Here is a 22346-nt window from a genome sequence, read left to right on the forward strand (position 1 = left end):
CTGAAAAACAGATGTAAATCTCATCAACTAGCCCATTACACTATGTGGATCTGACCCAGCCAATATCAGTGCCTAGAACAACTGTACATGATTCTGTTAATGGATGGTTCAGAGCCTAGCTTCTACCTGTTGGAAACACTTTATCCAGCTATGCTCCAGGGAGGAAGCTACCATCGAAGCTCCTGCTGCCCTAGAGCAGCCAAACCATCTGATGGAGCCAAGTGCACTTGGTGGTCAAGTTCAGCAGTAGGAAAGCAGAAGCTGAACAGTTTTTCCCTTCAGCAGCTGGTGTCACTCTGCTGTCAATGAGAATTAGTGCAGAGGGCTTCTCATAGGAGAAGGGCTTGGACAAGTTCACGGGACATGAACATTAACAAAAAACAAGTTGGTTGATGGCACTCTTGACTTACAGACAGTGATAATGGTTCAAAAGGTTGCACATATACCTGCAGCTGCATTTATTTACATTCACAACATGGCTCAGAAACTGGGATTCCCTGATCGTCCCCTACAGAGACTAACCAATCAAGCACCTGCCCTTGATATGTGCATGAGGCATTTGTTTTTGCCAACAGGGATTCCTGTTTGTAACTTAAAAACACCCAGGACAACTTCATTGAACAAAATGTTCATCTCTATTAATGGCTATCAAATGTCAAAAGCTACCTCACAGGGTAGTTTGGAGAATCTTTTAAGAAAAAAAAGCTCAACACACATATGTATTACCTTTGGGCCAACTCCTGCAGCCTTTACTCAGTCAAAGCTCCTACTGAACTCAGTGAAAGTTTGTCTGTGTCAGGACTGCAAGATTTGGTCCATTGTTATTAATATATGGTAAAGAGCTTCTTTAGTGGAGGCATTTGTGCATCTCTTTGCAGATCTAAAGCATCAGCACAGCTGTCTTTAGGCTGGCAGAAGCTCCCAGCTTAGAAACTCTCAGCCTAAGAATGTGACAGGATGTACAGAGGTGGAAGTCCATAAATGTCCAAGCATGAACAGAGTAACACTACTACAAGATGAAGGAATATAATTAAGAAAAGGAATACCTTTCTCAGCAACAGATAGATTGGGATCACTGCAAGGTTTGCATGGTCCGATCACTTGCTGGATCAAGGCGCGCTGAAAATTTGGAGGCTAAAGACGAGGGAAGGCAGCATAGAAATGTGAAAACAGTTACAGATTTGCCAGTATAGAATCCTGTGATAGCTGAGGAGCCCAAGATAAAAATCCAGGGAAAGCTCTAGCCTCTGAGCTTTGACATGAATGTCAGTAGGCAAGGGGCAGATGGGAGACTGTTTGGAGGCATTGCATTGTTGGAAACCATTTTAGCCATTTATTGGTTAAATGCCCTAGGAAGTTTTAACTCTTAAAGACTCATAAGAGCTGGGTTCTGGTTACTCCAGAAACCACTTCTTGATCTCCATCACTCTGGTATATTCCACGGCAGCCAAGATCAGCTAATACAACCAATCTCATTGCTCCCTAGGTTTATTTGTGAAGGGATGGGTTGTTCTCAGTGAGGAGTGTTAACTATGGAAGTTGCTTCTCCCATCATTTGAGAGATCTGATTTTTTGAACTTTGTGTCATGCTGCCAGGCTCAGCTGTGCCCCCAGCCCTTTCTGGATGGCTTTCATGAGATGCTAAATGATGGGATGATGGTAGTGTTTTGAGGTTATATTTGCTTTGAAGAGCTCTGGGTTTTGAATCATGAATTAATTTGTCTTTGATTTTGGGAGACTGGGTACTATATTTCATTTATCAATTGTGGTGGCATTTTATAAAGTTGATTCATTTATTTCTACTTCTAAAATTGTGCCCATCCCATGCTCTAGGCTTTATGTACAAAGTCAAGTCATGTGACAGTTTATGATGTATCAGCATTTACTGGTCAGTTTTAAAGTAAGAAGAGCCCATCTCCATGATGAGGACCGACAATTGCAACATACTAGTACGATGCTGATTTTAGTGTATCAAAATAGTGGTTCTGAAAGGGGGAGAGAGACAAGTATAGAAATCTCTGCACAAACTGATGAGCCACTCTGTAAATGTAGCTAAGTCAGTGGTTTCTGGATGCAGGGGAAGCTAAAAAGGGAAGAAGTGAAGATAATTACAAATCACAACAGTGGATCTATATGCTAATCACAAATACGCAAATGCCACAGCTGCTTTACTAGGAAAGAACAGTAAGTCTATTACCTGTCCATTTTCCATGATAGCTGCAGGATACAGGGCACTGCTTGGTCGGTCCCGGTGGGTTGGCAGCATCATCATCGGCTCCCGAGTGTGGCGGTACTTATCTGGTAGAGAGGGAGAGCCTGTAAACAAGTGAGAATAATCACGTACATATGACAAACCACAGAAAGATCTCAGCTTGGCCCAGTGATCTAGTCCTCTTTCTTTCTTGGGACTCACAAATTACCCCAACAATCTGGATGATGATCTCACAAAACTCCAGGAAGTCATGGTGCTGAGCCCACTTAGCAGCTGACTGTAGGTAGATGCAGTAATAATCCATTTGTTATACAGTTAAGATATGGACACAGTGTTAAGTTTAGGATGTACAACTCAGCAAGTCACTAGCTGTACATTACAAGCCACTTACCCCTAAAATAAAAGTGTATTTGTCTCTGTGGAATCAGCAGCAGTTGTGGTTTAATATGCCTACTCTTCCCTGGCCAATAAGATCTCAGAGTTATGTATTCAGATGCCATAAAACTGTACTTTATGACTGAATAAGTATGAATGGGATATGAGTTTGGGATACAAATACAACTGATGCTGGAATTTGCCTCGTGCGTGTCAGAGATGGTACAGATAAATGGTGATTCCCGTGTCTGGCTTCCACTTTATTAATATTACCCAGATAAAAATGGAATGTTCTTTGACAGCGGTTTTCAATCCTTTTTCATTTGCTGATCCCTAAAAAATTTTGAATGGAGGTGAGGTCCGCTTGGAAATCTTAGATATGGTCTGTGGACCCTCAGGGGCCACAGACCAGAGGTTGAAAACCACCATTCTGTGAATTTTGAGGGCACTTTGTTTATTACTGTGCTTTCAGATGACATACAATTACTAAGCGGCATGCTGCTATTCTGAGAATACGTCAGAGGTTTGCCAACATGCTGCTATATATTAGTAGGAGGATATTTGCTCATGTGATCCCATAGTTGTTTGTAATCTGGATAATTGTCAGGAGATATTACATTACAGAGGGTCTGTGTGTTTCATGTTAAATATTTATTGGAGTACAGCATTTTGTACTAGCCTACTTGGTTTTTTTACATTAGGCACCATGTTCTGCAAGGAGCACATCACGCACCAAAGGGCGTGCTGATGTATACAGCCACAATGGTTGTGCCACAAGAATGATTCACATTAATGGGATGGCTTGTGGCTGTCTGGTAATACTGATACACACACACTCATGGATACACAATAATATGCAGAAGTTAACACCCTGAAGCTGCAGAAGTGAGCTATAACTTGTACTTATTATTTGTGCCACAAACACACACTTCACAGGCAGGAGCACATAGCGCATTCCCCAGCCATGCCTGCTTTTGGGAAAGACATGCCCCCTTTTGCAAACTTTCCACAACTATATGCGCATTACCTGAACAGCACTCCAACATTAATGAGCAAAGGCTTCCCCCACCCCAAGTTAATGCAGCTTTTCACCAACAACAGCATAACATGCACCTTTTTGGAGGGACATACAGCACACTGTGGAGGTAACAATGTAGCCAGCAGAGTGCAGAATAAAATCCTATACTTGCAACAATTTCATCAGGGGGTGTAAGGCCCAGATAAATCAAAACCCCAGCACTGCATATGTAAATGCAAAATATTTGCAACCTAACTCCAATCACAATTTCTCCACAGACATAAAACAAATACATTTAGACAGTCTTAATTCTTATACATATTATCTTTAAAAAGACAGCTTTAACACTATGCTGAGTCTCTTTTACTCACATACACATCACAGATAGTCCTATTTCTGCACGACAAATATAAAAATACTGAACTTATAGGGGTGCCAAGAACTGCATCACAGCACAAACCACACTGCAACTTTTTTCCCTTTTATTTATCATCTGATCCTCATTTTTCTGGTCGTGGAAGAAAATTGCAGCTATATGTGCCATCAGTTTAGAAAGAATCACAAACCCCACAACACTTTGCATTGCATGATCTTTAAAATCCCTTGCTCTATGCTGCTTTATGGTGGCAGAATCTAATTTTTAAAACCAGCCCTCCTTTTTGTGCCCTCAGTTTGGAATTGCAAATAACTGGTTCAAAATGTTATAAATGGTGTCTCAGCATCTGATTTGCTGGCAAAATTGTGGGTGCAAAAAGAGTGGCTCATTTGAGATCCTGTTAACAATCAGGACTGCTATCTTGGACTTGGCTCAGGCGTTCTCTAAGGCCCCCTTTTGAGTCAAGTAAACATTTAAAAACAAACTCAAACCTTTTAAAAGCTTCCAGAGCTGCCATAGGGATATCCTTCAGAACAACATTGCAATGCAGTGGCCCTGCAGACTTTACAAAACTCAGCTGCATGTACCACTGGTCTCCTATGCTTTTCAGCTTGTAGCCCTGCACATGTAATGTGTGCAGTGTTTTACACACGGTTTATAGGAAAGCAAAACTTAGTTTGTCAGGGCCTGGGGAGACTTTTAATTCTACTCCAACATTTTTAACCAAATAAAATATTAAAATTGACAAAAAAATACTGGTTTTAGCAACTCATTTTCAACTAATTGAGGAATCTGTAAATTCCTGTTAAATCCTTCCTGATTCTCCCACTTCTATTAGTATTTTGAAACCATTTGCTTCCAGCCCCAAACATGAACTTTTAGTTCTGATGAAGATTTTTATTTACTTTAAATGCCAAGTACAGAGGCTCTTTTACCATGCTGAGTAAGAAGCTGGGACCTTTGCTCTATTAGCCTGAGAAGAAGGCTGTCTAGAGGAAGCACTGAGAACGACTTGACAGCTCCCACAGTGAGTACTCAATATGAGCTGCCTTTAAAGTGTATTGAACATGCTCCAAGCCAGCTTTAAAAGGATTCCTTTTAAAACAACATTACATACCTCCTTATAGGAATCCCTGTTATAACTCCTGGTTAAGGAACTTTGGTTCACATCTTCTTTTAACCCCATTAGAATTAGAGTAGTGCTTCATCTGAGCGATCTCAAGGGGAGTGAATGCAAACTCAAAAATTCTCATTGACCTTGCCTACAACACAGTGCTGCTCTTTTGCTGGGGCTGGGACATGGTGCTTCCCAAAGGGTAAACAGGAAGTGCTGCACCAGGTTATGTTAGGGTTTGAGTCAGGCCAGGCAAAACCAGAGAGGAACATACTCTTTAAATTGGCAAATAACAGTAATTTGTAATGTGTTTCTCTATCACTAGTGCAAGCTAATGGAGTTCTTACTGTATCTTGATTACAACATTTCCTTATAATATTCAACTCCCTGGATCCTGGCTGGAGGTGATGTGCATTATAACATCACTGTAAGGTTTGCTGTGTACTATTTAATCTGTTCTTTGTGGATATCATCAGTATCAATCTATTTGCTGGATGACTATCTTCCCGCAAATAAAATGTTAAGTTATTAATACATATTTCTATTACTTTGTTTACTTGGCTTATTGTTGACCCTCAAACAACTGGTATTTTTCTCCTTCAGTGAACAGTGCCACGTTTTGGGAGTGGGGGATTAGCTCTACCATCTCCAGGGCTGGGGGATTCAAATTCTAGTTGAACCCTAAGTGCAAGTGACCTGGGTGGTCCCTTGATCAGTGTGGAAATTAATTCACCTCACAAAGACACCTCTCTGCTTAGACTGACGTTAGTAAGCATGCTGCTAGACAGGACTGCAGCTAACATGACAAGCTGGTGCAAGGATTAGGGAAATGGGATGCAGTTTTTCACCTCTAGGTTAAGATGTGAATCTACAGATGAAAGCTTTTAGCAACTGATAAATACTAGAAGTAGAAACAGAGGTAACCAATGTTCAACCTAGGACCAGAGTTGACAAGAACTGTTAAATCTGAGAAATTCTAGGTGGCCATGTGAAATGAGCTGATAGCCTTAGTACAGTTCCTGACTGATGCTGCATCTCAATTGGTAACTTTGTCAGCAGTCTCAGCAGAAAGGCTAAGGATTGAACGGGTCATGGAGACTGAACTATCCTCTCACCTCTAGAGGTGGTCCCTCCAGGACAGAGATGAGGCACATTGGTGGGGGCAGTGTGGGGAAGCTTGCACTGCTGCCGCCCGTGCTGCATCTGTTCTGTGGATAAATAGAGGGCTTCAGCCTCCAGTGTTGTCAATCCAGCACCTTTCACCAGCACTAAATTAAAAAGAATATAAATAAATATAAAAAGGATAGCGGTGCATTGGCAGAGCTGCATGTGAAGTCTGCATGGTACTTTGCTCTAGCCAGTGCCATCACTCATTTTAACAAGCATCAAATTCCCCCAATTAAAAAAAACAAAACAAAACAAAGTCAAACAAAGAAACCAAAGCCATGTTAATTTTAAACACAGTGGAACTTTTATATAGTGAAGTTGTTTTTCCTGCTTAACAATTTCACTCTAACAGGAGCTTTCATAATAACCAGATTCAAAACTTGCAAATTGTGAAGTATGGAAAAGATCTAGGACTTTCATTCCACATTACTGCAAATGGAGTTTCATAATAATTCATTAGACTGTGGAGGTAAACACTGCTTTTTGCCTAACTGAAAATGGACAAAACTGGCAGGGAAGAAATGTTTTATCTTGAATTTATCAAAATGTATTATTAAGAATGGTGAGTAAAACAAAATAAAATAAATAATATCCAAAACTGTCCCTTCAAATAATACACTTTTAAAAATCACTGTTTCTCTTGCTGTTTCCTTATTTGTAGTCAGTAGAGTTATATAGTTCTTATCTATGGGAGGTGCTGTTGACTTAAGCATCAGCCAGACATCCTTTTATATTGTTCATCACTTTGGTTCCTAAGCAACAGCAGAGACCACAGCTGAGGGGGTAGTTGGTGATGCTGGGAAGTCAGACAGCTCAGAATGACTGGCAAAGCCTGTGGCAGTGAATACTGGATATCTGAACTGGAAAATAGCTTGAAATGCTGCAAGCATCAAAATCTCACACTGCTCCCTCAAAAGATTCAGGATTCATAGAACTTGTTGGATAGGTTCATTTACAGAGCCTTCCTGACATGACAGTACCATATTCAGTTCCACCTTCTGTTCCCTGCTATGTCACCTTTATTCTAATTACATCTCTACCCCGATATAACGCTGTCCTTGGGAGCCAAAAAATCTTACCGCATTATAGGTGAAACCACGTTATATCGAACCTGCTTTGATCCGCCAGAGTGCACAGCCCCCGCCCCCATGGAGCGCTGCTTTACCATGTTATATCCGAATTCGTGTTATATCGGGTTGCGTTATATTGGTGTAGAGGTGTACTTTATTATTTGGGTTGTCATTATTTTCCTCCAGCTCTTGAAAATTAATCAAGCTATTTTCATTGACATAAAGAATCTCATTCCTCAGCTTTCTATTCCACCTGATCCTTCCGTTAAATCATCCTGCTGCATTTCTGACATGGCAACAGACTGTGATTTATGACTTCATTGTAGGATCAGGCACAAAGACAGGCTGGACTGAGAGGAAAAAAGCTCTTATTCTAGTTAGGAAGAAACAAATTCTGCCCCCTCTTCTGTGTTTACAGAGACCCCTGGCCACAGTGCAACCAGTGGAATTCTCTTGTGTGGGGAAGAGGGACAAGATCTGAGCAACTGGAGCCAAGCTCTACAGCCTGTACTGTAGAGGCCTTCTGCATGAGCCTGTGGAGGGAGATGCAGCAGTGGCTGGGGTGGGGGCAGGTAGACATGCACAGAGCTGCTACAAAAGGGAAAGGAAACAACTTGAATGGAGGTTATGAAAACTCTGAGGCTGCAGTAGCAGACATGGAATGACTCTGCCACAGTTCTGAGGCCTGAGGAAAAGGGGATTCACTACACTAAGCCTCGTTATCCTAAGAGGTAAAGGAAAACAAAACATGAGGAGGTAAAGTATTTTGTGTGGGTTTTTTTCTTGTCTTCAAGTATGATCCAGCATGAAAGTCCTCTTTTAATTCTGGTATCTCTCATTCCAAGCCCTTCAACCTTCACTGTATACATGAATGTTAACCCATCTCATGACTTCTTTAGAATGGTCTAATTTCCTTAAAACAAGACTGAACTTTGCCTTTTCTTGATATTCCACTTCTTGCAAATACTGAAACAAATTATTTACATCCTTCAGTAGATTGTTTGCCACAGGGCAGTATGGCATCCTTTCCCTTACAATGTCTGTGATTCAAGTGGTTGGCTCAATTGTGTGGAAGCACATTCAAAACCATTACATAGCTAAACTCCCTGAAGTCAGCAAGTACCAAAGGTATACACTCCACCAAATTTTGCTGAAAAGGTGACTGAGACCACTTTGAGGGTTACACAAAACATTTCAGAAGAAGTCACTGTTGAAAAAACAATCCCTAATAAAGTAAAATCGTAAAATTACTGTATATTTAAAGCATCTTAGCAGCACCATTTTTAAACTGATAGGACAAGAGTCAGGGCCATTTGGGTCCCTTCATTCTTACCTCGTGCACTGGAAGGGGCAGAGTTAATCATCTGGGATGGTGCAGAGTGGGTAGAGCTCAGGCTTGAAGTGGAAGGACTGGCCTGGGACGAGGATAAAACAGAGACGTTGGTGACTGAGCCTTGGTACCTGGAGATAGGGTAAACAAGCTGCAGGAGGCAGAGAAATGAGCAAGACAGAAAACTGAGCAGACTGGTGCATTATATATTCACCTCCCTCAGATCATCAAATGTGTGGGGAATGTGACTTCTGTCTAGGAAACAGTTACAATTAAACTCACTATTAACACTGTACAGTCACTGGGCTGTGGGACCCATTTCGGCCTTTCATATTGATTGTCATGGATTGAAAGAGATATTACTAAGTAAGATAAGCATCTCAATAAGAAAAACTAACTATTCCGCTCACTAGGTGATACCACACCCCTTATAAAGATGACCTTTACTTTGCTCTGTTCTTAGGCTACACTAGGAACTTTTAATTTACACCTATAGAAGAGTTAATAATATTTACCTTAGAAGGAAATCACTGGGAACCATCTCTGCCGCCATGACATTTCTATCAATCTTTAAGAGATACTGATCTATACACCAGGTCAGACTCTATGGGATTATTGCTATATCTTTTCAGTTCATAGCTATAGATGAATCTAAGACAGAAGAGGTCTAAGTATGTCTACTGTACATGTAAATGATTCTTGTCCCAAGTACAGCCTACAGGGCATGTTCAATTATATTACTAGCAATAGGTCCTTGATGTTGTACGGCAGTTATACCTGCATGTGGTACATATCCTCAGCGGTCTCTCCTACAGAACTGTCTGTTAGGATAACCAGGTTTCCTGTTTCACTGGAAGTATGGGAGGAAAGAGACGATGACGAGTGTCTGACTGAACCCAGCAAGTTCAATGGGCTAAAACAAAAATGGAGACAGTGGCAAAACAGAGCGCAATGGTTAGACAATATTCTTTTCCAAATCTTAGTTTTAAGTAGTGAGGCCTTATCTTCAAAGGTGTGAATGCCTGCAAGTCCCCCAGACTTTTGTGTTGAACACCTTTGAAAAATGAGGCCATAAATGCTTACCCCTTTCATTTTCATGGCAATAGTAATAAACCAATACCATTACATTTCAGTTAGCTACACACTGACAATATAAAACAAGGTCATTCAAACTTCAATCTGGGGCCAAGCTGGCATCTTTCCAGGAATCTGAGTGCTACACCTAATTTGCCTCACACAGAGCAGACTGAAACGGCTCTCGTTTTTAATGCTGAGATGCAACCTGTGGAGACAACTTCCAGGAATGTTTCATCCAGCTCCAGCAGAGGCTACTCAGATCAAGATGGAGCATTTCCTGCGTAATCTGTAGTCTCCGTGGTCCACACCTATGTATTAAAACTGAAGGCAACTGCAGCTGAATGTAGAACTCTATGGCCCAAATGGCCTGCAGGCTGCACTTTGATCCCTCATGATGTAAAATCATGTTGATATGTTCCTCTCTTACTCTGAATCACATACATAATATACACAGTAGAATCTTGCTAAATCACACCGACAACTTGGAAGCCCTTTACAAGCAGATGACTTTTGAGAAAAGTGCCATCACTCTGAGTGAGTGGTGGACTATGGAATTCTACCACACAACTTAACTTCTTGGATTTACACACCTGAGAGTGAGTTGCTGCACCCTCTCCTACTGAACAAAGCTTTAAAAACAGCTACATGGACTCACTCTTCACAAGGGAAAAACAGAGAATAGCAACTGAGACTTCACAACTCCTGTAGCATTCTTGTGTTTGTTGTTCGGTCTTGTGAGGCTATAACTCTTTTCAACTAACAGCACATTTTATAGATGCTAAAAAGATTTGTTTGTATCCTGAAGTCTGCTATTATCAGTTCTAGGGTTGGCTTTAGGGTTGGGTCCTCAATCTGAATAAGAATAAAAAAGTTCAGATGCTTATTTAAATCTTATAAGCCTCTTAAATCTGAAAACTGGCCTGTATTATTTTATACCATTCTGATCTAATACCTTGAAAGCTTCTCTTATTGTATTTTGATTCTAGTCTAGGCTGGAAATCAGAATTGTAAACACAACAATCTGAACATCTTTAGAACTTTAAACAAAGATTCAGTTTGAGTTCAGTTCCAAAAATAAGCAACAAGGTTTTTTTTTTTGGTTGTCAAAGTATATGTCTTATTCAACTTGAGCAGGCTATCAATCCCTTATTTACGTGTCAGAAATATTAAAGTTTGGACCTTCAAAGTCATTGTGAATTTTGGGCTCTGAGAAAAACCTAAGTGCCAGTTAAGGATATTTTATCTGTATGTATAAATATTGCGGTGAAGTGGCTACGTGTCAGCTTCCAGCTAACAAGCATTTAAGATCTCTATTAAATCCCTGGCTTCTCAGTGTAACACAGCTTCCAACCTAGACATGAGAAGGAACGGATGGCTTCACTTCAAAGCTTTCCAATGATGACTCTAAATCAAACATCAGTGGTCTCTGCAAACTAACAAAAGGAACACTTTTCTACAAAGGCTGATGATGCAGCCTCCACAGTACTTCTAGCCACCTTTGAGGCTAGGCTTACTTGGGCCCATAAACTTTATTAAAGAATGCTATATTTAGAACTCTCTGCTTAAACCATTAGACATTCTAGAGATTACAGCAAAAAACCAGTACCTGTGTCGATGTACCAGCTTGATGCTCTCTGGACTCATCGGGCCGTGTGACACAAGAACACTGCTGCGTGGGGTGCTGGTACCAGAACAGGCTGGACTCAATTTATCCAAACCAGGCAACTCCTACATAGGAAATACAAAATTATTTATTTACTTAAGAAATTTCTGGCTTGATCATGGGAAAAGGGGAAATAAGCTTTCTCTTTTTGTCAAAAGATTGGTGATAAATCTGTGACTATGTTCTTCACAGAGCTATTATGGTTCTGCAATTAGCCCAAGAGCTTTCAGACCCCTTCACTCCTAACCTAATTAGCTTGTTACCAACAATTCCCAGGCGCCTTCTCAGCAATTTGCTGGAAGTTTAGGCATACAATGGACCAGATTGCAACTGCCTTCATTTTTAATATGAAGATAGGCGTGCAGAGAACACAAATACCCGCATATAGTGTGGCCCAGCCACTTGTACAAAGATGGAGGACTGCAGGTTGGGAGCTGTAATCTATGAGGACCACATCTCCATATTAAAAGTGGCCATATTGCAGAATTCTGGAGGCCTCATTTGTGGCCATCCTCACATAGCTAACACTTAGAAAATGTGGATTTGCCTTTCAGCGTATAATGTAAAATTCTAGCATATGTAATTCAAAATGTTTTCTTAAATCTTTGAAAGCTGCCCCTTCTTTGTTTTTTAAAATGTTTATGAGGGAGTCAAGAGATCTGTGAAAATGACACTGTCCAATGAATAGATAAGTGGTCTGCCATTTCTTAGGACCCATTTAATCCAAACACTTCAAGGAGCTGTCCCAGAGCACTGAAGAATAAAACAGCATAAAGAGACAAGCGGACATCAAGCGACAGTGGAGTCTATGGCTTCTCTACGATGTCTGACAACATTATTAACAATCTGAGAAGCAGAGAAATTTAGATTTGTCTTGGGATCACTGACTCTGCATGAACCACTGATAAAAAAATAAACATTAATCAGACAGTCAGCACTTGCAGAGACACTAATAATTATTCTATGACTGTTCTATTTCTCCTCCCCGCCAACAGGTGTTGCCTTTTCAGTGACGTGCTTCAGGATATTGAGGATTAGGGTGGGATGTATTGGGGATAAATTGGCCATAGGGAAGAGATGATCATGAGACTACTATATGATCAGATTTCTTCAGACAGAACAGGAGCAGTCTTCTAAATGAGCTTTATTTTACACAGCGTTAACCTTTCTAATTCTGAGTTGTTTGGTTTTACAGCTTCAGCCAAATCTTGAAACACTAGTAACTGAGAGGCAGCACAGTTTGCTTTTTGTATAATTAACTTCTTATTAAGCTTTCAAACAAATTGGCAAAGAAAAAACTTTTGATCACATAACTCTTCTTGAGTGACAACACATTAACATCACATGCCTATTTATTATGTGCTATTGAAGCGAACTTATAGTCTGTATCTTTTTAAATAACCATGGATGTCCTGTGCCAGTGAATTTTAAGAAGTGATAATTACATGAAATGGACATGTCTCTGCTCATTAAGGACAGCTGAATGGCAAATGTGCTAACAAAGTAATGACTTCAGTAGCAGTTCCAAGAGGCAAGCTCTTTTTAAATCTCCCAGCAAAACCAAATGGAAATCAAATCATGTACACTTGGTTAAACAACACACTAAACAGGCCCCACTATTTCAACACTGGAGATTCACTCTGAAATTTCCTAAAACACATTTTAAGTGGAAGCCCCGATTTGTTCTTTCTATTGTTATAGAATAAAAGACACATAAAATATGATGCATATACGTGAAACGGTGACTGCCAATTATCTACCCTGAGCAGATTTCTGTGATACAGAGGTAAAATCAGCAGCAGCTGTTGGTGCCCTATTTACATTAGCTCTCCCATCATTGCAGCACTGGACTAATAGTAGGACTTTGCAGGCTAAAAAGCCTATGAGAAATAAGGGCATTCTGACTATGGGACTGATCCTCTGCCTTCTACTGCTGTCCTTGTCTGGTGAGAGGACTTCCATCCCTCAGTGCACGGAGCAGGAAAGAACTTCTCCCACAAAAGATGACTAGAAGGCATATCCCATCAACATCCTGGTCTGCACAGCTCATTGCTGAGTATGATCTGCCAAACAAGGAATGTGTCCAGCCTCGCATCTGGGTGGCACCTATGCTGCGTTCAACAGGTTGCAACAGGATGGCTGTTTTGTGAGATGGGCAACTAGTACTGTCTAGTCATCTTTCTCTCTACCCATGGCATAGCACCCTATGACAAGGGCTAAATTTTGTCCTACGTTACATAAGACAGTATAAGTATTCAGCTTCACAGACCTTCTGCCATATCACCAGCCATATAAATTAGAGGAGAGGGAGCTTGAAAAATCCCAGGGCCTATATTAAAGACTCAGTTTGCAAATCTTTTTGGGCTTTAATTCTTGCACTGGAAACAAGGTTTCCTGTAAGTTAGATAATCCCATAGGTTTAATATACACTACTTTTTTTCCAGTTCCTGTGTGCATCTCATTGTAACTGAATGAATTTTTATCATGGCTCTGTACTACTGACAATGACCCGGAAGTGGTGGGGATTAGCTTACATGGTACAGACTAGACTGCATCATTTGGAACTGATCAATCAGTTTCTTATGTAGAGGACGCATCTCTGGATGTACAAATTTCTCATGTACTGCCAGACCCACTCCAAGAACATGCACCTATTAAAAAAAAAAAAGAAATTATAACATCATGAATCAAGAACATCTTCATTCATCCTAGAAGACACTACATAATTATATCCTCAAGCTTGGTCAGCATGTGAGAGAGATCTGTAAAACAGTCTATTGTTCATTTGCAAGGTTGCTGAAAATTAGTAAACATAAGAAAGCTGACAAGTATGTGTTTAACATACATTTTAAGTAGGAGACAACCACATTTGTGATATGTTGGATTTACAGTTGCAAGAGAGAACAATAAAAAAATGACAAAATTGATTCACTCTTGTAGTCTTATTGGAAACCTGGGAGGTGGGCGGGCACAAGACCGCCCACTTCTAAAGGCCCCTCCCCCAGCCTAGCCCAGGAACCAAATGAGTATGTGGGACAACAAATGAGAAAAACAGGGACTGAGGTAAAGGTCATAGGTTCAAAATAAGGGTACTGGATGGGGACACTGACCAGAGAACCCTGGACAGTGCCCACTGCTCCTCAAAGGTGTTGAGGGAGCCAGCGGACGCTGCCCAGTGGAACTCTGACCAGATATGTGAAACTAAGGAGGAACAGAAATAGGCCCCACAGTCGCAGAACACCCCCTCATCCAGCAGCCTCCTCCGGGTAGTGTAGATGGAGAGTTTGGCCAGGGCCAGGAGGATGTTGTCAAGGAGGTCTCGCGACTTTGTGGGGCCACAGATGGGGTGTGCAAAAAGGAACAGGTGCGGGGAAAAGTGCAACCAGAACTTCAACAAAAGGTTCTGGAGGAGCTGGAATAGGGGCTGCAACCTGGCACATTCAAGATAGGCGTGTGCCAGGTTCTCCCTCAGGCAGCAAAAGGGGCAGACCTTGGGTACAGGTGTGAATTGCGCCAGGTACACGCCCATGATTACGGCTCCGTGAAGGTGCCGCCAACAGATGTCCCCGGTAGGCCGTGGAACCAAGGTGGAATAAAGGCTGGCCCACCGGGGTGCCTCACCCTCTTTAGGTCGAGGTAGTCCCGCCATTTGGTGTCACAGTGGGATGCGAGGGTGAGGAAACGCAGTGTGTGGAGCACAAGTGTGAACAGTTGGTCTCTAGGTGCAGTTTGGAACTGGACTGGCTGCAGGGTGTGCAGCTGCCTTAGGGCGTGGGCTCTCATGGAACAGGGGCCAAATAAAAATGTCTGGAAGGCCCGGGGTGAAGGGTGGGCAGAGAGCACCCTCTCGCAGGGCCCACTGCAGGAAGATGAGAGAGACAGGTGACAAGGCAACCTCCATCTCCTGGAGTACGCGCAGGGGTGCTGGAAGGGTGGAGAGCTCATGCGCCTACCTAGCACATGGGGATTCACCCAGTCCCACCTGTCATAGTCCAGGAGGTGTCCGACCCTAGTGGTTTCTGCCAAGACCAACCTCCGGCGCACTGAGGGAGACTCCACCACCTGCACACGTAGATCGGGGTTGTGCATCAGGGGCTCCGCAAGGATGTCTGCCCACTCGGTGGCCACATAGGACCTGGTCACCAAAAAGAGCTTCCAGGTCTGGAGGAGGTCCTGGTAAAAGACCGGCAGCTCTGAGAGATCTCACGGAAGACATCTCAGGTGGAGAAAAAAGAGCCACCATTCATATCGGAGGCCTCGGAGGCGATGGAGGAAGGCGTGTGCCAACGTTCTCCATACTGGACTACCTGCACCGTAAAGCAGTCTCTGCAGGGCCTAGAGGCGGAAGACATGGACCTGGCTGCGAAGGCAGACCAGGTCCTGCCCTCCCTCCTCCAGGGGAAGATTCAAAACCCCTGCAGAGACCCAGTGCAGCCCCGGCCAGAATAACTCCAGGACCATCCTCTGAAGCCTGGTCAGGCTCCCCGGGGCCGAGGTCAGGGTGTTGAGCCGGTGCCAGAGCATGGACAGGACTAGCTGGTTCAGCACCAGCGCCCTCCCTCACAGGGAGAAACAACAGAGCAGTCCTGTCCATCTCCACAGCCACTCACCCACCCTGGCCTCCAAATCCTGCCAGTTCTCCGGCGGAGAAGGATGCGTGGTGGATAAATGCCAAAATAGAGCAATGGACCCGCGCTCCACCGGATGGCTTGAAGTGTGGGCGGGAGGGAGCTTGCCTGCCACCTGTCCCCGACCACCAGGCCAGAGCTTTTGACCCAGTTGACCCGGGCGGAGGAGGCTGTCGAGTAAATGACCTGGTGCGGCCTCCACCCTCACCAGCTCGCCCAGATCCTGGACTGTGAGGAGCACGTCGTTGGCATACGCCGACAGGACCAGCCACAACTCTGGCTCCTGAAGCACCAACCCTGTCAACCTCCGGCGGAGGAGACATAGGAAGGGCTCAATCGTCAAAGCGTACAGCTGGCCCAAGAGGGGGCAACTCTGCCGTACTCCCCGCCTAAAGCTGACCAGCTCGGTCAGGGTCCAGTTGAGCCTGATCAGACACTGCATCAGCGCACAGCATCCAGAGAAAGCCCACAAACTGGGGCCTGAAGCCAAACGCCCACAGAGTGCCCAGGAGATACCTGTGGTCCATCCTGTCGAATGCCTTCTCCTGGTCCAGAGACAGGAGGGTGAATGACAGACCATCCCCACCCCGCAGCTCCAAGAGGTCCTGGACCAAATACAAGTTATGGAGTATGATCCAGCCCGAGACAGTGTAGGTCTGGTTGTGATGGACCATGTCCACCAGCATGGATCCCAGCCACAGTGATATGACCTTCACTATGACCTTATAGTCCGTGCTGAGGAGCGAGATGGGATGCCAATTCCATAGCTCGCGGAGGTCCCCCTTCTTCGGCAATAAGGCTAGCACGGCTTGCCTGCACGAGAGAGGGAGAACCCCTCTTTGCAAGGACTCGGCTCAGACGGTAACAAAGTCTGGGCTGAGGACGTCCGAGAACACACGGTAGAACTCCACAGTCAGCCCGTCCATGCCTGGGGATTTGTTCGTGGGCATAAGATGGAGGGCTTCTGAGAGCTTGTCCAGAGAAAGAGAGGCAGCTCCAGCCGATCTCAGTCGCCTGCACTGACCGTAGGGAGTTCGGTCCCGAGCACCCTGCAGGCTTTGGCGTCAGTCGGATCCGGGGAGAAAAGGCTGGTGAAGAAGGCCCTGGCCCTTCCACGCATCTCCTCCAGAGCCATGAGGGGGGTGCCGTCCTCCGCCAGGAGATAGGTGACATGCTTTTTAGCCTCCTCCTTTTTCTCCAGGGCATAGAAGAAGCGGGAGCTGCGATCCATCTCCCAAAGGAGATGGATGTGGGATTGAATGAAGGAACCCTGGGCCTGATGGTCCTCCAGGGCCTGGAGCTCCTCTTGCTTCTCCCGGTACACTGCACAGAGGGGTGGATCCTCAGGGCCGGAGGCCAGACGCCTCTCTAGCTCTAAAACCTCCCGCTCCAATTGCCCTATCACCGCATCTCTCCGCTGGCTGGCACCCCGGGAGTAGCTGCGGCAGAAGCTCACCTTCCCCGCATCCCACCACCATCTTGCCAAGGGAAAGGCATGCCTTTGCCCTCGCCAGGCCAGCCAGAACACCTGGAAAGATGCCACAAAGACCACGTCCTCCAGCAAGCTGTTGTCAAAATGCCAATAGGTTGGCCCCGGCCTCTCTGAACTGGGAGAGGCTGTCATGGTCACTAGGTTGGCCCATGCCAGGTAGAAACATGAGAAATAAATGTGGTCCAACTGCGGGTGATGTCATCGTCTGGGTGGTGGTCACACCAGACTTCTAGCAGCGAGTGATGGTCCATGATCTCCCTGAGGATGCCTATGGCTGCGTAGGATTTCTCGACTCCTGAGTGGTCCCGGTCCACGAGGGTGGTGTTGAAGTCCCTGCCCAGGACCAGGCACTCGTGAGGAACCAGGGTGCTGAGGAAGGCCGACGCCTGCCAATGTTTGGGGGCCCGTGTTTGGGGCACACATGTTGACCAAGTTTAATATTAGCCCCTCCATACAGGCCCGGATGTGCAGCAGGCGACCCAGCACGACCTTGGCGACCCCCAAACACCTCAGGCCGTAGCTCAGGGAAGAACAGGATGGCCACCCCGGCCGAGTGGGCACCGAGATGGCTAAAATATACCCCGTCCCCCTACTCCAGCCACCAGCTAGCCTCAACAGCAGGAGCTTTGTGGGTCTCCTGCAGGAAGATCACAGAGTTCCCCCCCTCCCCTCCCGAAGGAAGGAGACCACCTGGCTCCTGCGGAGACCCAACTTACAGCCCGAGGTGCATAATGTGGCAAAGATGATGGCTTTCATAGGGAGGACCCTCACAGGCAGAGTGATCGACAGCCTCCAGCACGCCCTGCAACAACCGATGTTCAACCCCAAAGGTCATGAGGGAGTTGCAGAACTTGTGGCCCAGCTGATAGGCCATGATGTCCTGCCTCTCGGTTCCTCTCCCCTCCCACAAAAGGGCCCTCACACCCGGAGGAAATGATGGAAGTCCCCCCAGCGCTGGAGGGCGAGCTGCACCTTGCCCTTAGAGCCACGGGTGTCCTTCAGGAAGTTGCGCAGCTCATCCTTCAGCGCAAAGGGGGACGCAGCAGCCAATCTGCTGCCGTCCTCTGATGGGGCCCCCCAAGAGATCCTCACTTCCTGAGATGGGCAAACAAGGGGCTTAGCCCCAGCACTACTGCGCCGGACAGCCCATCTCCATCCTCGGCAAGGAACGGGGCGGCGGAGGGAATAGTGCAGCTCCCATAATGTTGGGAAGGGGAGACACGAAAACCACCCCGAGGGTTGTCCGTGGGTAGCAGGAATGAGACAACCGCGGGGGTGGCAATAGAATGGGAGGTGGAGGGGAGAGGGACAGGTGATGCTTTGGGAACAGGAACAGGGGTGGGGGCAGGAACAGGGGCAGGTTCGGGAACTGGGACTGAGACAGGAGCAGGGGCAGGGATTGGAACGGGAACGGGGACAGAAATGGATACACGGTCCCCAGCAGCCAAGCCGCTGGGTCTCGGCTCCTCTCGACCGGGACTCGGGGCAGGAGGGGGACCTTTGCCGACGCCAGGCACTTGTGTCACTGCAAGTGCATTGCCCGCAGCCACAGCATCCGGCATGACGGAGTTGTCAGGGGGCCCCGTCCGGAGGGGAGGCTAACCGCTCTGTCCAAGGGGTAGAGGGTGCACCCACAGGCTCAGGGCCCAGCCGCTCTGCATCAGCCATCGCCCCGAGGCTGACAGGTAGGGCCAAGGGTGGCACCAAGGAAAAGAGCAGGGGCCACAGCATGAGGTGAGGGCAAGGAGAACGAGGGGGTGGCAGGGCTAAACTGCCACCCAGAACAAGGCCCGCTGGCATGGAGTCATCCTCCCCCTGGGTGACAGGGGTCAGACCCAGGGCCTCAATCTCGTCAAATATCGAGGTGAAGTCAGTTCCCGCAGCCCCCGAGTCCTCTCCGCCAGTCACAGAGGCAACAATTGCCCCGGTATCGGCGGCAGGAAGAGGTGGCATGGGGGCCAGGATTGCCTCCATCCGCTGCCATGGCTTCCATGGCCAGCGCCTCCTGCTGGGCTCTGTCCAGGGGCATGGCGGAAGATTTAGCAGCCTCAGCCCCCTGCAGCATCTTTCAGGGGGGCCGCCTCTCCTTTTTCATTGGCGGGGAGGAATGGAGCCCACAATTTATGGGCGCCGTATTTCCCCTGGACATGCACCCAACCCTCCAAGGTGGAAGTGGAGGTGGTGGGATGGTCAGCGGGGGCAGGGCCAGGGGGCAAGGGCGATGGTTTCGGGGCTTGGGATGGCAAGAGTGGGACAGCAGAGGGGGAAGGAGACCTCCCCCTGGGGTGGGCCCTCTCCCTCAGCTGGCAGGGGTCTCGCCACCCTCTCCTCCGCAGGCCCCACTGAACTGCAACCGATGGAGGCAAGGCCCACCCGCTTGGCCATCCCCACGGCCTGAGTGGGGACTAAAGCAGGAGAAGGAGGGGCAGCGGTGGCAGCGGTAGCCAGGCTACCAGAGTTGCCAGTGATGACAGGGCCGGCGCCCTCCTGGATCTCAGGGGTCCCGGATGCCCCTCTGTGCCAGGCCATGGGGCAGTGCCTCTGGATGTGCCCCATCAGCCGGCAGAGGTAGCACCAGGCCTCCCCTGTTGTATAATGGACCTGGTAATGGGCCCCCAGTAGGACATCAGGAAGGACCCCTCAAGCCCTACTCTGTCCCGCACCGCCGGCGGCAGTTGGATCTGGGCCTGCCGGCGGAAGGACAGGATGTGACAGAGGGCGGGGTCCTTACAGCCCAGCGGGAGAGGGCTGATGACGGAAATGGGCTTCCCCAGGGTGGAGAGGGAGGTAGCAGGGCAGTGTTGGGAAGGAAGGGCGGGACGGAGGTTAACACCACCTGTACGCCCAGGTCCTCCAGGAGTTCCAAGGAAACAAACATGTCCCCCACTGCCAGGTCCTTCTCCATTGCCTCCTGTGCAGCGGCCTCTGACGCCAGGAAGAATACGACCTTCCTGTACATTTTGGAGGACACCACGATGGCTGTGGGCCCCACTACCCTCGCCAGTGCCCGCATGCATGTTTTGATGTGGGACGAGGCAGGCACGAGGAGGCAGCGGATGCCATGCCTCCTGGTCATTGAGGGGAAGGGCCCCCGCCCGCCAGGGATGGTGCCAGAGGCAGCAGCTGGGGTGGATGGCGCGGTGGCACGCAGAGGGGCAACGGCCACCTGGGTCTACGCTCTGGGGGCTTGAGATGGAACTCCAGAGGTAGTGGAAGGAACAGCAGTGGAAGGAGGGGCCGTGGCAGGTGTCAGGGCTGCGGCAGGGAGGGTGGGCCTGCCGGAGGGAGGTTTTGGTTTCCAGGCGGGGCCTTTGCCCTTTTTATTCCCCTCGCCCTTTTTGCCAGTGGAAGGGGCGGCCATGGCAGCGGCGGAGTCGAAGCTAGTGGTGGCCGAGAGGCCAGCTGCTGGGGCGGGCAGGGGCTGTAACAAAGGGGACAACACAGGGTCAGCCGAGGCAGGGTCAGGGGTGGGGGTTGAAGCAGGGATTGGGACAAGGGCAGGAGCAGGATCCTCCTCCATGATGGCAAGAGGAGGCCCTAAGATGGGGGTGAGGTGATGGGCAGCTGCTCTTCCCCGCTAGGCAACACGCAGGGGAGGAGGGTCCAGCGAAAGGGGTAGGGGGGATGGGTGAGAGGGAATGGGGCTAACCACTCCTCCCTGGCTAAGCTGTGTTCAGGGAAGGAGGGCACCAGTGGGAGGGGAATTGCAGAGGGGAGCGAGGGAAAGGGAAGAAGCAACTGCTCTTCCCCGCTTGGCTGTGGCCAGGGGAGGAGGGTGCCAGCGGTGGGGTACGCAGGGGTAAAAAAAAGAGGGCGCAGGTACTGGGTAGGGATACCGGCTCCTCTGGCTGCACTGGGAAGAGGAGGGACTACAATATCAGTGGGGAGGCTGTAAACAGTGGTGGGGCCGCACCTAAAAGGGGGCACAGCACTTACGGAGGGGGCATGGGCGCACAGGTAAGAGGGACCGAACCGGGGGGGGCGACAAAGGAGGGCAGAGGAAAAAGAAAGGGGGCAGGTAAATCCCAGGAGGGAACTACAAGGGGAAGGGTGGGGCAGGCAACCAAACCAAACACCAAAGTTTGGGGTGGGGCAAGTAACAAATACTAAAGGGCTGGGGCAGAGCAGGCAAACCAACAGAAAGGGAAACTCCCAATGGGTCAAAACAGGTGGGGCAGGCTGCAGGGGGAGAGAGGCAAGCTAACACAGGGGGCCTGGGTGGCACAGCAGGGAGGGGCCCCACCAGCCAAACACAGCTGGGTGGATATGGTAAGTCCAAGGTGGGGTGGTATGTGCACCCATGTGCACTTGTGTAGCTCAGTCCTTGCTGCTCACTGCTGCAAACAGTCCCAGGTGGTAAAAGGGGGGGGGACAAACAGCCACGCTGAGGGGCGAAGAGCAGGTCCAGGTGGTGGTGGGGAGGAGCAGATGGGTGAGGGGGAGGGCTCCACACGTCTCCCCCTTGCTCCCCTCAACAGCAAAAGGAGTCACCATCACCCCAGGAGCAGAGATGGTAAAAGTCATTCAGTTTGTGAACACCCCCACTCCACAATGTCCCTTAGTAGGAATCCTCTCTTCTTACTCCTCCACAACGGCCGCAGCAGCTCTGACACAGCAGCCGCAAGCAGCAGTCAGCCAGCTAGGCAGGAGGGTCCCCAGATGGTGGTGGGGCCCGTGCTTCTCCCTCCAGAGGCCCGGGGGGCAGGCTAGCAAGGCCCTCCCACTCTCACTCAGCAACAGCAGCGGTAGTCCAGGGAGGGAGACTCCAGCCAGCAGGAGCAGCAGCAGCCCAGGAAGGGAGGGAGAGCTCCAGCCAGAAGCAGC

At 47.7% G+C, this 22346-nt stretch overlaps 1 protein-coding gene across 9 annotated transcripts in view; it reads right to left on the reverse strand.

Annotated features, from left to right (window-relative positions):
• The window catches only part of DOCK3 (dedicator of cytokinesis 3), a 612097-nt gene that overhangs the window by 11444 nt on the left and 578307 nt on the right, over positions 1-22346 (reverse strand). For 5 of the 9 annotated variants that reach the window (XM_030569027.1, XM_030569026.1, XM_030569029.1 and 2 more), the window contains 7 exons: positions 13937-14053; positions 11346-11467; positions 9440-9575; positions 8666-8813; positions 6211-6363; positions 2198-2316; positions 1047-1134 (listed from right to left, as the gene is read on the reverse strand). In XM_030569027.1, the coding sequence (XP_030424887.1) occupies positions 1047-1134; positions 2198-2316; positions 6211-6363; positions 8666-8813; positions 9440-9575; positions 11346-11467; positions 13937-14053 (883 nt within the window). The remainder of the gene's footprint in view (positions 1-1046; positions 1135-2197; positions 2317-6210; positions 6364-8665; positions 8814-9439; positions 9576-11345; positions 11468-13936; positions 14054-22346) is intronic. The other 4 variants (XM_030569032.1, XM_030569031.1, XM_030569028.1 and 1 more) reach the window with 3 other exon arrangements.

Source organism: Gopherus evgoodei, chromosome 7 (assembly GCF_007399415.2).
Source record: "Gopherus evgoodei ecotype Sinaloan lineage chromosome 7, rGopEvg1_v1.p, whole genome shotgun sequence".
Lineage (NCBI taxonomy): Eukaryota > Metazoa > Chordata > Testudines > Testudinidae > Gopherus > Gopherus evgoodei.